At 37.1% G+C, this 14,013-nt stretch overlaps 1 protein-coding gene and 1 long non-coding RNA gene across 7 annotated transcripts; one reads left to right on the forward strand and one right to left on the reverse strand.

The window, feature by feature from the left end:
* Nucleotides 1-788: 788 nt before the first annotated feature.
* Nucleotides 789-6,904, reverse strand: LOC131946601 (uncharacterized). The gene is made up of 3 exons (XR_009387722.1): nucleotides 6,805-6,904; nucleotides 1,660-1,764; nucleotides 789-1,567 (listed from the first exon to the last, which is right to left on the reverse strand). It is a non-coding gene; the product is annotated as an uncharacterized LOC131946601 (long non-coding RNA).
* LOC131946600 (uncharacterized) lies at nucleotides 5,305-13,326 on the forward strand. 6 transcript variants are annotated; one of them, XM_059307483.1, is made up of 4 exons: nucleotides 5,346-5,662; nucleotides 6,048-6,232; nucleotides 8,453-8,517; nucleotides 11,692-13,326. In XM_059307483.1, the coding sequence occupies exon 4, from the start codon at nucleotides 11,950-11,952 to the stop codon at nucleotides 12,667-12,669; it is 720 nt and encodes a 239-aa protein (XP_059163466.1). In that variant the 5' UTR covers nucleotides 5,346-5,662; nucleotides 6,048-6,232; nucleotides 8,453-8,517; nucleotides 11,692-11,949; the 3' UTR covers nucleotides 12,670-13,326. The 6 variants fall into 6 exon arrangements, with proteins under 6 accessions (XP_059163470.1, XP_059163466.1, XP_059163467.1 ...); XM_059307484.1 differs by lacking the exon at nucleotides 6,048-6,232 and adding an exon at nucleotides 11,367-11,465; XM_059307487.1 differs by lacking the exons at nucleotides 5,346-5,662; nucleotides 6,048-6,232 and adding an exon at nucleotides 5,305-5,325.
* Nucleotides 13,327-14,013: the final 687 nt, after the last annotated feature.

Below are 14,013 nucleotides of genomic sequence, written 5' to 3' on the forward strand. Positions count from 1 at the left end.
TTCGATTTGCACCCCCCCCCCCCTCGAGTTTTCGATTTGCACCCCCCCCCCCCTCAAACTTTCGATTTGCACCCCCCCCCTCAAGTTTTTCTCATATATTTCGCTATTTTTTGCCTTGGTGTCACCCCCCTAAATGGTGTCACCTGGTGCGGTCCGCACCCCCCCGCCCCCCCCCTCGCTACGCCCCTGCGCCTACGTTCATTTAAATAAGGGCAAAAAACTATGAATAAGTTGGGGTACTTGAGTCGTTTACTAAGTTGAATCATGTGGTTCCGCCGGCGCCCCAGCATGATGCAATTTGGCGTCCCGGGCTAGACTGTGAGCACTTTGCGTTTATGTTTGCGTTTGTGTTTTCTTTGGGTTTGGGTTTGCGTTTTTTGGTTGGGTTTGTGTTTGCGTTTGGATTTGGGGTTTTTTCGTTTGCTTTTTATTTGAGTTGTGTTTGTGTCTTCTGTAAGGTTGTGTTGTGTTTGTGTTTATGTTTATGTTTTCGTTTGTGTTTTTATTTGTGTTTGCGATGTGTTATGTTTGCGGTGTTTTTTTTTTGTGTTTTGGTTTTGGTTGGTTGTGGTTAGGGTTAATTCGGAAAGCAATATATTTCCTAAACCTGGGCAATGCCGGATATATATGCTGATTACTAAACACACAAGTCATAATCCTTTACATATAGGTTTTTCATTGAGGCCAGTGCCGGGCCTGGCCGGGACGGCTAGTTATTACATAAAAGCTTGTTATCAAAACGTTTTTTTATTACTTTTGTAAGCAAAAGGCCTATCATTTTCACATTGTTGATAGGGCTAACTTAATCACAGCAGAGTTTAATATAAAAAGAAACCTTAAAAGACAAAGATCAGAAATATTTTCTTAAAGGCTATATTTATACATTGATTTTGTTGTTAATTCTTCAGCAAAATTACTTCGATCTTTTTTTTTTCTAAAGCTAATTTAGCTTAACATTTATTTAACAAATGTTTGAACTATTTTTAAGAGGTGAGCAAGTGAATGTGTCAATTAGAGTACCTTAACTTATGCTGTACTGCTGCAAAAGCCACTTCATATCTCATGCTTAACACATTTGCATTGGTTAAATTCAGTTAAAATCTATATATTAGTTGACATCTAGTCATTGATCTATGTAGTAAGTGGCATCAAGTCATTGATCTATATGTTTAGTGGCATCAAGTCATTGATCTATATAGTAGGTGGCAACAACTCATTGATCTATATTGTAGGTGGCATCAAGTCATTGGTCTAAATAGTAAGTGGCATCAAATCATTGATCTATGTGGCATCAAGTCTTTAATCAACCTTAAGTAATTTAAACATTTTAACCCAATAACTTTGACATTAACACCAAAAGTAGTATGTTTATGCAATTTTATTTCAGTCAAGTGTTTATTGAACAGAAATTTTGTAACTACAAGTTCTCAGTAACTTTTGTACAATTGTATGTGTTTAACTGTGCACATGTTCTGTTAGATGGGTATTCTGTCTGGTAGAGAAGTTATTTTGTGCCAATCGTCTTTGTTAGATGGTTTTTTTCTCTGGTGTCTAGAAAGTTTAGCTACTGGAATGAATATAGAAGCAGAGATATTTCTACATTATAATGGCAAATATCCATAAATGTACTCATGTCTAAGTTAATAATGGTGTACATACGTGTTTGATTGTGTTTGGTGTTGTTTGTAGTCATATGATTTATTACAGCAAACTACTGCTTGTTGTATCATGCATTCTTTAAGTAGAATTGATGGCAACATGAAACTGCAAAAATAATTGTCATTTGCATGTAAATTTTATGTAATCTAAACTAGTGTCAAACTAAATGGATGTATTTCATAATTTTTCGTCATTCAAGCTGGTTGTAAAACCTACACTTGGTTATATAGATGAACAGTTGTTTATCTGCTTCTGTAAAGGCAAGAATTATCTTTGAGTCATTACAGTTACTTTAATTCTTAATTTTAATAATTGATTAATATATTTTAAAGAATAAAATACTAAGAGTAATTTTGAGTAATGATCTAAGATAATTTTTAAACTAAAATTTTAAATAGAATATCAGATGTTTGATCTTTTATTTACTGCTAGTCATTTTAAAATGTTATTAAAATGCCAACTAGTCACAAAAATATTTTGTCACATTATTTTTGTCAATAATTAGTTAAATTTAAAGAAAGCTAAGATTTTCTTCTTTATTTAATTATTTTTAAAATTATATGTGATCTATATTACACCAAATATAAATTTTGCATTTGTTTTACCCATTAAATAACTTTCTATTTTATTTATATAGCCGGATGGAATGATGATTTGTATTAAGATTATGTTTATAGTAAAATAATGTTGTAGGGGAGAAACCTTGCACTCTATGATTACCCTGAAATAACCATCTAATGAACTGGTTTCAAATGGTTCTGTCTGATAACCTTGAAATGGTTACTAAATGATAACCTTGAAGACTAAATGTGCACTTATATTTTGTTGTCAGATTTTATTTAGTAAGAGTTATCCAAAAGTCAAGTGGATTTACTCACTATGTCTAAACAGGAAGTCAAGTAAATTGACTGTTGAATGAAAAAGATTGCAATTTTTCTCCCTTTCAAGTTCCCCAACTCAAACTCATTAAATGGATTCATAATTTGACACATAGTTTAATGCTTCACTCAACTATAAATTTTTCATTAGAAGAACAGTTCTAACAGATTGTTTAGAAGAGTGGTAAAGGATTGTTTAGGAGAGTGGTAAAGGATTGTTAAGAAGAATGGTTAAGTTCTTTTTAAGAGATTTGTAAAGGATTGTTTTGGAGAATGGTGAAGGATTTTTTAGGAGAGTGGTAAAGGAATGTTTAGGGGAGTGGTAAAGGATTGTTTAGGAAAGTGGTAAATGATTGTTTAGGAAAATGGTAAAGGATTGTTCAGAACAGTTGTAAAGGATTGTTTAGGAAAATTGTAAAGGATTGTTTAAGAGAGCAGTTTAGGATTTATTAAGAGACTGGTAAGTAATGTTTAGGAGGGTGGTGATTCTATCATTCAACTTAAATATTTCTTTGTCAGAAAACATTATCATGACATAGTAGAACACATCATCTCTACACTCCAGTAGAACACATCATCTTTACGCTCTAATGGAACACATCATCTCTACAGTCTAGTGGAACATATATCACTACACTCTATTAGAACACATCATCTCTACACTCTAATAGAACACAACATCACTACACTCTAGTAGAACACATCATCTCTACACTCTAGTGGAACACATCATCACTACACTCTAGTGGAACACATCATCACTACACTCACTACACTCTAGAGGGACACATTAACACTACACAACACATCATCTCTACACTCCAATAGAACACATCATCTCTACACTCTAGTGGAACACATTAACCATACACTCTAGTAGAACACATCATCTCTACACTATAATAGAACACATCATCACTACACTCTAGTAAAACACATTATCACTACACTCTAGTAGAACACATCATCACTACACTCCAGTAGAAAACATCATCACTATACTCTAATGGAACACATTAACACTACACTCACTAAACTCTAGTAGAACACATCATCTCTACACTCTAGTAGAACACATCATCTCTACACTCTAGTGGAATACATCATCTTCACATGTCCTGATACTGGCAGTATGATTGAATAAAAAGTTCGTACATTAAGACCTGTGTGGAGATAAAAGTAATTTATTTAATATTGTATTTTACCTGACCAAATGATATATTACCCTACCTTTTTTTACATAATGAATATGTAGATTGTTCTAAACGATTGTAGTTAGCAGGAAACGTAAGAGTCTTTGGGACAGAGGATAAAATGAACAGATATGTGAATGTCAATGTTTACTTAAAGCCAAACAGTACATGTTGTCTTGTTTATGGAATGAAATGGCCTATCAACTAAATAACTAAATTTTAAACTGCTATAAATTTGGGGAGAAAGTAATTACCTCTTATATTATGCTTTAAATCATACATATTTAGTTCTAATACATATATTTTTGCGTTTCACTCAATAAGTATCTGCTGTAAAAAAGGCAAAATGTTTCTGCGTCCAATATAGTATCTCATAAAGATAAATTTTTAATAATCGGCATGTAGCGGGATAGCAGAGTTGACTGGGTGTTGGCTTGCTAGATCTAGTTCTTCGCAGTGGTCGAGGTTCAAATCCCTAATTGTAACTTAATATTAAGGATGGTGCTAATGCCAGGGATGAAGGAAAGTTAGATGGGAAATATTTAGTGCAGTATAGTGCAATACAGTACAGGGGTACAGAGGAGTGCAGTAAAGTGCAGGGAGTTTACAGGAGTGCAGTATAGTGCAGTGGGTTTACGGGTGTGCAGTATAGTGCAGAGGGTTCACGGGAGTGGAGCAGTTTCAGGAGAGTGTAGTGGGTGTAGTATAGTGCAAGGGGTTCAGGGGATTGCAGTACAAGGCAGGGTTCAGTTGAGTGGAGTAGTGGCGTAACGAGGTCGGGTGTCGACTGGTGCGGCACTTCAGAGGCGTAGCAACCCTTTCCGGGGACAACCTTTCAATTTTTGATTTGCACCCCCCTCCCCTTAAATTTTCGATTTGCACCCCCCCCCTAAGTATTTTGCTTTGGCTTGGTGTCACCCGGTTTTGTCCGCACCCCCCCCCCCGCTATGCCTCTGGAATGGAGTATATCATCTTGTAATAATTAGTGCTTAATAATTTCGGATTTCTCTATTGAAATATATTCCCAAAAATGTAACTGATCCAAATCATCGTCACATACTTCTATATTTATATAGCCCGATATCACACTTTATTGCAAAATATTAGAAAAATCCATTCAATCAGGTTACAATTTATAGAAGTTTGTTTTGTTATTTATTTTTAAAAAAAAACGGCCTATGTAATTTTTTTAAATGCCACAATTACTATAAGCATTATTTTACTAGTGTTTTTGTGCAATAAGTCTTATTAAATATATCTTCAGTTACTAACTAATTGAAGTAATGTATTGTCCGTCAGTAATTAATTATCAATGAGGCTAATTTTGAAGTTTGGTATCATGAATTAATCAGTTTCAGTGTCACTCGAAATTATGAATCGCTTCAATTAATCAATTTTATGTCAGACAAAAATAATTAACCGATTGAAACAATTACTGTCATACAAAAATAATTTTTAATATTTGACGGAAAGAGTCTAGTAAGTAGTGTATTTGAGCAATTAAAAAAATCCTATAATCCCTGAAGTAGATTGCCGAAAATAAAACTAACTTTCAAACAGAAGACGGCGAGAATCGTCCGAACTTTGACCTAGTTGTGAGTTTGGGTTGTTTTTTTTTTTGTTTTTTTTTTCATTTGGTGAAGGTGAAAATGTCCCATGTGGTTTGTGGATGTGGTTTATTCAAGTTTGTGGTGTTATGCTTTTTAAAATAAATACCGTTGGAACAATTTTCGCGTAGTTCTTAGAACGTAAGATATTCATTTTAGGAGAGTTATGGGGATGGAGGAGGGGGGGGGCGTAGGAGTAAAAAAATGGATTCAATATCAGACATATCTGATACGTTATTTATTTCTGATTGTGTCGGTCAATTGTAAATGTGTTGTGTAAATTGATTTGTAGACTACTATATCGCCGCTTCTTGCTGAGAACTAGGTACGTTTTAAACACATATATACAAATATATATATATATATATATATATATATATATATATATATATATATATATATATATATATATATATATATATATATATATATATATGTGTGTGTGTGTGTATCTATAAATGTATAATATACACCATATACACACAAATATAAATCTATGTTAGTTACATTATATAAGTATATAAAGAGGCATACACACACACACACACACACATATATATATATATATATATATATATATATATATATATATATATATATATATATATATTAACATAGCTTCAGCTAGTCAGCACATCAACAACGTAAACATGAACAAAAAGCACATGAACTAAATATAAAAACTCTCCCCTTATCTCCCCTTATTTCAGCTTTGCCCGCGAGGTCTAACGTCACGTGACCCTACCTTTTTACAAGCAGATCTCACGTGCATTTACTTACTCACAGACACACGAACGACACACCTTTTCCGTGTAGCTGGAAATAGCTAGCGGCTAGATACGAGACAATTCGAGAAACAACAAGGCATGACCTGAATAATGTTTTCTCTTACCATGTCAGTATTAAACATGACCTGAATGATTTCTCCACATACCATGTCACTATTAATTATTGCCTGAATGATTTCTCCACATACCATGTCAGTATTAGACATGACCTGAATTATTTATCCGCATATTATGTCAATTCTGATTTACATACATTTTAAGGTTCACATTTTATTCGCAAGTGTATGTTACCAGTGGCTTACCATTATTAATTTCTTAACAATAACATATTTCGTTAACATATTTGGTACTGTGGCGGGGTTAAATCCGCACATATTTTATAATGAGAGAACTATTTCTTTTAATCCTATGCAACTGGATGGATTACACCCATAATGTATCTTACAGTAAATAGCTTCCTTTTTAGTTGCGGGGATGGGTAACAACGTGTTACAGTGTAAGGTATGAAACCCCATCCATGTTTTAAGAGAGTTGTAAGACCATACAACATGTTAATGTTATGCAGAGGCGTCGCGGGGGCTGGGAATACGGACCGCGCCGGGTGTCACCAGAGTTTAAAGGGGCGGTGACACTGAGGCAAAAAAAGAAAATATATAGAAGAAATTATCTAACAATTTACCATGGAAATGTTGCTTTTTTCACTTGAAATCCTGCCCGGTACAGCTAGTATATACATCCTAGCGAGCGCTGCGCTGTGCGCGGATGTCGGTAGCACGTCCCCGTACGTGTATGTGTCGCATTGATGCACCCCATTTGTATTTTTTTTAAATTGGGAAACAACTTTCAAAACAAAACCTGTGATCCGCCTGAGGCGGTTTCTTCCGATCGCGAAGCTCATATCAATAATAAATGAATAAATTATTAAACCAAACGTCAAAAAAATAGCAATGATTTAGAGCCATTTTCTTTGAGATTTCCTTCTGTCCACTTTTTGGATGGGAACATTAAAACAAACAAAAACGACTGCTTAGGTTCCATACCCACGCCACCAGAGTGTTGAGCTAACGGCTGCTAACGCATTAGATCCTATCATCTTGTTCAGTAAAAAACGCAATTACTCGTATGTTGTATCAGAATTGATATTTTATCAATCTGTATTGTTAACTATCTGTAATTTCATTAATTTATTTGATCAATATTTGTGATGTTATCAAATTGTGAATAAGATATCCGTCCATTAAAAGATAGTTACTCAACTCTTCTATCCACAATCTTCATGCAAGCTCCCCAAATAAGACAAGGCTGCAATTAAGCTCTTATGTCAACTGTCCCCTACAAAAAGGCTGCATTAAGCTCTTAGGTCAACTGTCCCATACACAAATGCTGTATTTAGCTCTTAGGTCAACTGTCCCCTACACAAATGCTGCATTTAGCTCTTAAGTCAACTGTCCCCTACACAAATGCTGCATTTAGCTCTTAGGTCAACTGTTCCCTACAAAAATGCTGCATTTAGCTCTTAGGTCAACTGTTCCCTACACAAATGCTGCATTTAGCTCTTAGGTCAACTGTCCCCTACACAAATGCTGCATTTAGCTCTTAAGTCAACTGTCCCCTACAAAAATGCTGCATTTATCTCTTAGGTCAACTGTTCCCTACACAAAGGCTGCATTTAGCTCTTAGGTCAAATGTCCCCTACACAAGCCAAGGAAAAAACTCGACTTTTAATCCATGTACAAGACACTATGCATTAATTAGGTGTGCAATATTATTCGTGCAGGCCACACCTCCTCATTTAAATAATCTGTCAGGTTTGTTTATGGGAGGTTTTATTTACGGGAGGTTTATTTATGGGCGGTTTTTAGGGAGATTTATAGGGAGATTTTTATGGGTGGTTTTATTTATGTGAAGCTTTATTTTTTAGGGAGATTTTTTATGGAAGTTTTTATTTATGGAATGTTTGATCTGAGTTTTAGGGAGGGTTTTTTTTTTTGGGAGGTTTTTATTTTAGGTTTTTATTTATGGGAGGTTTTTACGGGCGGTTTTATTTATTGGAAGTTTTATTAGGGAGCTTTTTTATTGGAGTGTATATACAAACGAAACGGAAGTTGTCTTAAACTCTGAATTGAGACCTATCTAGCTGTTTATAGCATGCACGAACACCTGTCGAACTGTTTACAACATCCACTAAATCATTGGATGATTTGGACCGCTATGAGATTTTAATAAATGGAGGTCAAAGATCATTTTACTAATTTGTCTTTATCTTTCTTAGTTTCTAGTCGAGTGATATCACCGTTTCTAACTGTCTCTTTATCTTTTTTTCCCAGTGTATCGTCATGTGATATCACGTTCATGTAGGCCGTACAGTTGAGCTAATGGGAAGGAAAAAAAGGTAAGCTACTTTATTTCACTACAAATCTATTAAGGTAGGGAATATGGTCTAGGTGGGGATGTGATATATTTAACAAAGAGATTAGACCATGTCTACCAAAGAGATTTATTCTTTCATTATTGAAGACCAGGAAACTATGCTGTCAATTTCCCTAGGAAACATGTTTCTTATTGTGTGTTCTAAGCTGCTGAACCGACATATTTGCTCCAGGCAATTGTATGACCACTCATAGACTAGACGTAACCACCATCCCACCAACCCACCAACCCATCATCCCACCAACCCACCAACCCATCATCCCACCAACCCACCAACCCATCATCCCACCAACCCACCATCCCACCAACCCACCAACCCATCATCCCACCAACCCACCATCCCACCAACCCACCATCCCACCAACCCACCAACCCATCATCCCACCAACCCACCAACCCATCATCCCACCAACCCATCATCCCACCAACCCACCAACCCATCATCCCACCAACCCACCAACCCATCATCCCACCAACCCACCATCCCACCAACCACACGCATTTCTTACCCCCACTACCTGAATAAAATCTTGTTTATGACCCAACAGCAATTCATAAGCAAATCGAGCTATTAACAGCAAAGTGCCTCTAATTTTAAAATTGTGATATTTTTTTTTTTCCCCGTGAAGATCTATTTCTTAAAACCGAGCACATAAGTTCAAATGTATGATTTACATGAAGTTTACAGGATAAACAAAGTTTTGTTTTGATAAGCTACAAGCATAGTGCAGCTAACTGTACAGCGTGGACCCCTCTCCCCACACACTGAGTTGGAACAGCCCACAACCTGGACCCCCCCCCCCTCCCCACACACTGAGTTGGAACAGCCCACAACAGCCCACAGCAGCCCACAACAGCCCACAACAGCCCACAACCGACACATTTGATGGAAGTCCTAGCTAGACGATCTTTACATTTTAAAAAATTTGATTTCTTATACTAGATAAAATAATAATAAAAATAAGGCCTGCCGAACAAGAGCTACATGCGTTGTATTGTTTACGGTTGTTGACCAAGCTAATTCTAAAGAGTATTGATGGTGTGTTCAGTGTTTGTTCCATACTTTTTTCTCCGGGGGGGGGGGGGGCTCTACAAATTTTCGGGGGGGGGGGGGGGGGGGGGGCGGACTAAAATTTCCGGGGGGGGGGGACGGGAGGGGGCTGAACCCACGCGAAGAGATGCCTGGAAGAAACTCTGGCAGGGGTTCTATTCAATGAGACCGTTTCGCCGGGAGTAGAAACAGGCCTAGTTTGTACTTGAATTGTTTTATTTTACAAATTGTTACAAGTTCATTATAAACCCAATTGTTACAAGTTCATTATAAACCCAATTGTTACAAGTTCATCACAAACCCAATTGTTACAAGTTCATTATAAACCCAATTGTTACAAGTTCATCATAAACCCAATTGTTACAAGTTCATCATAAACCCAATTGTTACAAGTTCATCATAAACCCAATTGTTACAAGTTCATTATAAACCCAATTGTTACAAGTTCATCAGAAACCCAATTGTTACAAGTTCATTATAAACCCAATTGTTACAAGTTCATCATAAACCCAATTGTTACAAGTTCATCACAAACCCAATTGTTACAAGTTCATCATAAACCCAATTGTTACAAGTTCATTATAAACCCAATTGTTACAAGTTCATGACAAACCCAATTGTTACAAGTTCATTATTAACCCAATTGTTACAAGTTCATGACAAACCCAATTGTTACAAGTTCATTACAAACCCAATTGTTACAAGTTCATCACAAGCCCAATTGTTACAAGTTCATTACAAACCCAATTGTTACAAGTTCATTATTAACCCAATTGTTACAAGTTCATCAATCAATTTTTAAAAACTGGCAACCTTGGGCTAGCTTGCTGTCATCATTTTCAAACGGGCACACTTTGGTGTCAGTTTGAATGATTTAATGGAATACGTCAGGGTCAGGCTGCCATGGATACGCTGTGGCATTTTTTTTTTACTTTGCCACTAGCCTGTAATGTAGTTTTTTTACTTTGCCACTAGTCTGTAATGAAGTTTTTTACTTTGCCACTAGTCTGTAATGAAGTTGTTCAACTCGCCACTAGTCTGTAATGAAGTTGTTCAACTCGCTACTAGTCTGTAATGAAGTTGTTCAACTCGCTACTAGTCTGTAATGAAGTTGTTCAACTCGCTACTAGTCTGTAATGAAGTTGTTCAACTCGCTACTAGTCTGTAATGAAGTTGTTCAACTCGCTACTAGTCTGTAATGAAGTTGTTCAACTCGCTACTAGTCTGTAATGAAGTTGTTCAACTCGCTACTAGTCTGTAATGAAGTTGTTCAACTCGCTACTAGTCTGTAATGAAGTTGTTCAACTCGCTACTAGTCTGTAATGAAGTTGTTCAACTCGCTACTAGTCTGTAATGAAGTTGTTCAACTCGCTACTAGTCTGTAATGAAGTTGTTCAACTCGCTACTAGTCTGTAATGAAGTTGTTCAACTCGCCACTAGCCTGTAATGTAGTTGTTCAACTCGCCACTAGCCTGTAATGTAGTTGTTCAACTCGCCACTAGCCTGTAATGTAGTTGTTCAACTCGCCACTATTCTGAGTGACATTGCTGTCAGTTTTATCACTGTGTTTAACCCATTAGCATTTGAGAGCGAACTTAGCACTACCTGCAGGCTAGACAAGCCTCATGATCTCGCCTAGCCATTCAGCCTTCAGCTGTGGCTTGTTTATGCTAGTGCTGTAGTTTGTTGCTCCATTGTTTAGACGCCCCAGGCATATCACAACAGAATTACTGGGTCAGAACTCGGTTTTAATTTTATAGAGATGGGCAAAAATGGCATGGAAATCTCGACCTGTGCTTCCTACACTAGAATAAATGTAATCATCTCCTTTTTTCTTTTGTTATCGTGTCGGTGAAGTTGTAAGTACATTATTGTCATTACAATATCATCGTATATATATATATATATATATATATATATATATATAATGTGTGTGCTTCAATTGGAAAATCTTGTGACAATTTCCCATATATTATATACGTGTAGGGGAAATCGTGTTTACTAGTACGAACATATCGTCTGAATGAATGCATGTAATGGCGTACCATTATAAATTATTTACTAACTTGTTTTGTTTGCTTACAGATGAATGTGCCTATTACGCCAAGCTTAAAGTTATGTGATTCTGTATTAAGCCAATGATTTGGATCAGTTGGACGAACTAAAAATTCTGTATAAAGCTAATGACTTGGATCAGTTGGACGAACTAAAAATTCTGTATAAAGCCAATGACTTGGATCAGTTGGACGAACTAAAAATTCTGTATAAAGCCAATGACTTGGATCAGTTGGACGAACTAAAAATTCTGTATAAAGCCAATGACTTGGATCAGTTAGACGAACGATGCAACACTTGAAGACCATAGCCCGGGTCAACTGTGGGAGTATCCTGAGACAATGGGCGCTGCTCTTGTTGGCCCTCACTATCTCGCTGGTCCCGCTAGTTTCACCTGTACTCACATCAGCAGCAGACGGCGGCAGTTTGAAGATGATCGTCGTTAAAACAAGCGTTATTCTTTATAAAGACGATGTAAATGAGGGCAACGTAATCAACTGCAGCGTTCCAGGAAACACAACGGCGTTAGTAGCGGACGGGAAGTTGGACCATGATTGGACGCCCCCTAAGGACGTACAACTCATCCCATCTGCCAAATCTGCCACCTCGGCTGCTAGCAAAAGTTGGGTGGAACTGACCAGCCAGAAGACGCTAGTGTTCCACGAACCGGATGAGTCGGTGTCTGGCGAGTACACGTGTCGCACGCGGCGTAACGACCAAGACGTCGCTCTCAAAACTGTTCACATCCGGGTCATGACCAAAACATCGTTTGACACGAACCATAGGATCAAAGTTGCTTTTATTATAGCTGGTGTGTTTTTTGGCTGTATGTGTATCTTTTACGGCGCATACTATTGGCGCAGGAGGAGGAAGATGCGCATGTCTGAAGCTAGGAATAACCAAACCCGGCGTACTTTTGAAATTCCTACAATTTTAGTTGTGGACATGTCGGAAACTGATAATATGATGGAAGAAGGAACAGATTCAAAAGTAAACGGATTAACTTGAGCTAGTGTTTAACCATAGCGTTTTTACATCTTGTGTTGCTTTTGTTTTTTATTGTTATAATGTATACCCGAACTTAACAAACTGTTATTGTTGCTTTGCATTGAGTTGATGCCAAGTGTCCTTTGTGACAAGACTAGAATATTCTATAATTGTCACTTTGTTTTTAATGTAAGGATAGTGCTTATGGCGTCTAACGGTAGAGGAAATACGCAACCCTCTCATTCCATCTAACAGGCTTTCGGGGAAATAAACACTGCATACTCTAATGTAAAAAGAAAATCATGAGGTATTTTTTTTGTTTTTTTTTAATTAAAAAAAAAGCTTACATAACGCGAGCGACAAAAGATTCCTGAAAAGTTTTGAGAAAATTATGATAAAAACCATATTATTTTAATGTTAGACTAACACTGACTAACAGTAATTTAATTATGCGTTTTAGAAAAATTAATATACAAGGGTGGAAAAGCTACTTGCTTATTTCGTCCATCGTTAGACCCAATAAGCACTTTCTAATGTAACACATCGAACCCAGCAGTATCTTCAAGATCTAGTTATAACAGGGACAAAATATTACATGGCCCAAACATTACATGTAGCCTCATGGCCCAAACATTACATGTAGCCTCATGGCCCAAACAAATGTAGCCTCATGGCCCTAACATTACATATAGCCTTATGGCCCAAACATTACATGTAGCCTCATGGTCCAAACATTACATGTAGCCTCATGGCCCAAACAAATGTAGCCTCATGGCCCAAACATTACATGTAGCCTCATGGCCCAAACATTACATGTAGCCTCATGGTCCAAACATTACATGTAGCCTCATGGTCCTAACATTACATGTAGCCTCATGGCCCAAACAAATGTAGCCTCATGGCCCAAACATTATATGTAGCCTCATGGCCCAAACATTACATGTAGCCTCATGGCCCAAACAAATGTAGCCTCATGGCCCAAACATTACATGTAGCCTCATGGCCCAAACATTACATATAGCCTTATGGCCCAAACATTACATGTAGCCTCATGGTCCTAACATTGCATGTAGCCTCATGGCCCAAACATTACATGTAGCCTCATGGCCCAAACAAATGTAGCCTCATGGCCCTAACATTACATGTAGCCTCATGGTCCAAACATTACATGTAGCCTCATGGTCCTAACATTGCATGTAGCCTCATGGCCCTAACAGTAGCCTCATGGCCCAAACATTACATGTAGCCTCATGGCCCAAACATTACATGTAGCCTCATGGTCCAAACATTACATGTAGCCTCATGGCCCAAACATTGCATGTAGCCTCATGGCCCAAACATTACATGTAGCCTCATGGCCCAAAC

Source organism: Physella acuta, unplaced genomic scaffold (assembly GCF_028476545.2).
Source record: "Physella acuta isolate Inbredline_101_S28 unplaced genomic scaffold, ASM2847654v3 ptg000565l, whole genome shotgun sequence".
Lineage (NCBI taxonomy): Eukaryota > Metazoa > Mollusca > Gastropoda > Physidae > Physella > Physella acuta.

What these genes read in the sequence shown, in the direction of transcription:
- LOC131946600 (XM_059307487.1), top strand. Translation starts at nt 11,950, where the DNA reads ATGCAACACTTGAAGACCATAGCCCGGGTCAACTGTGGGAGTATCCTG.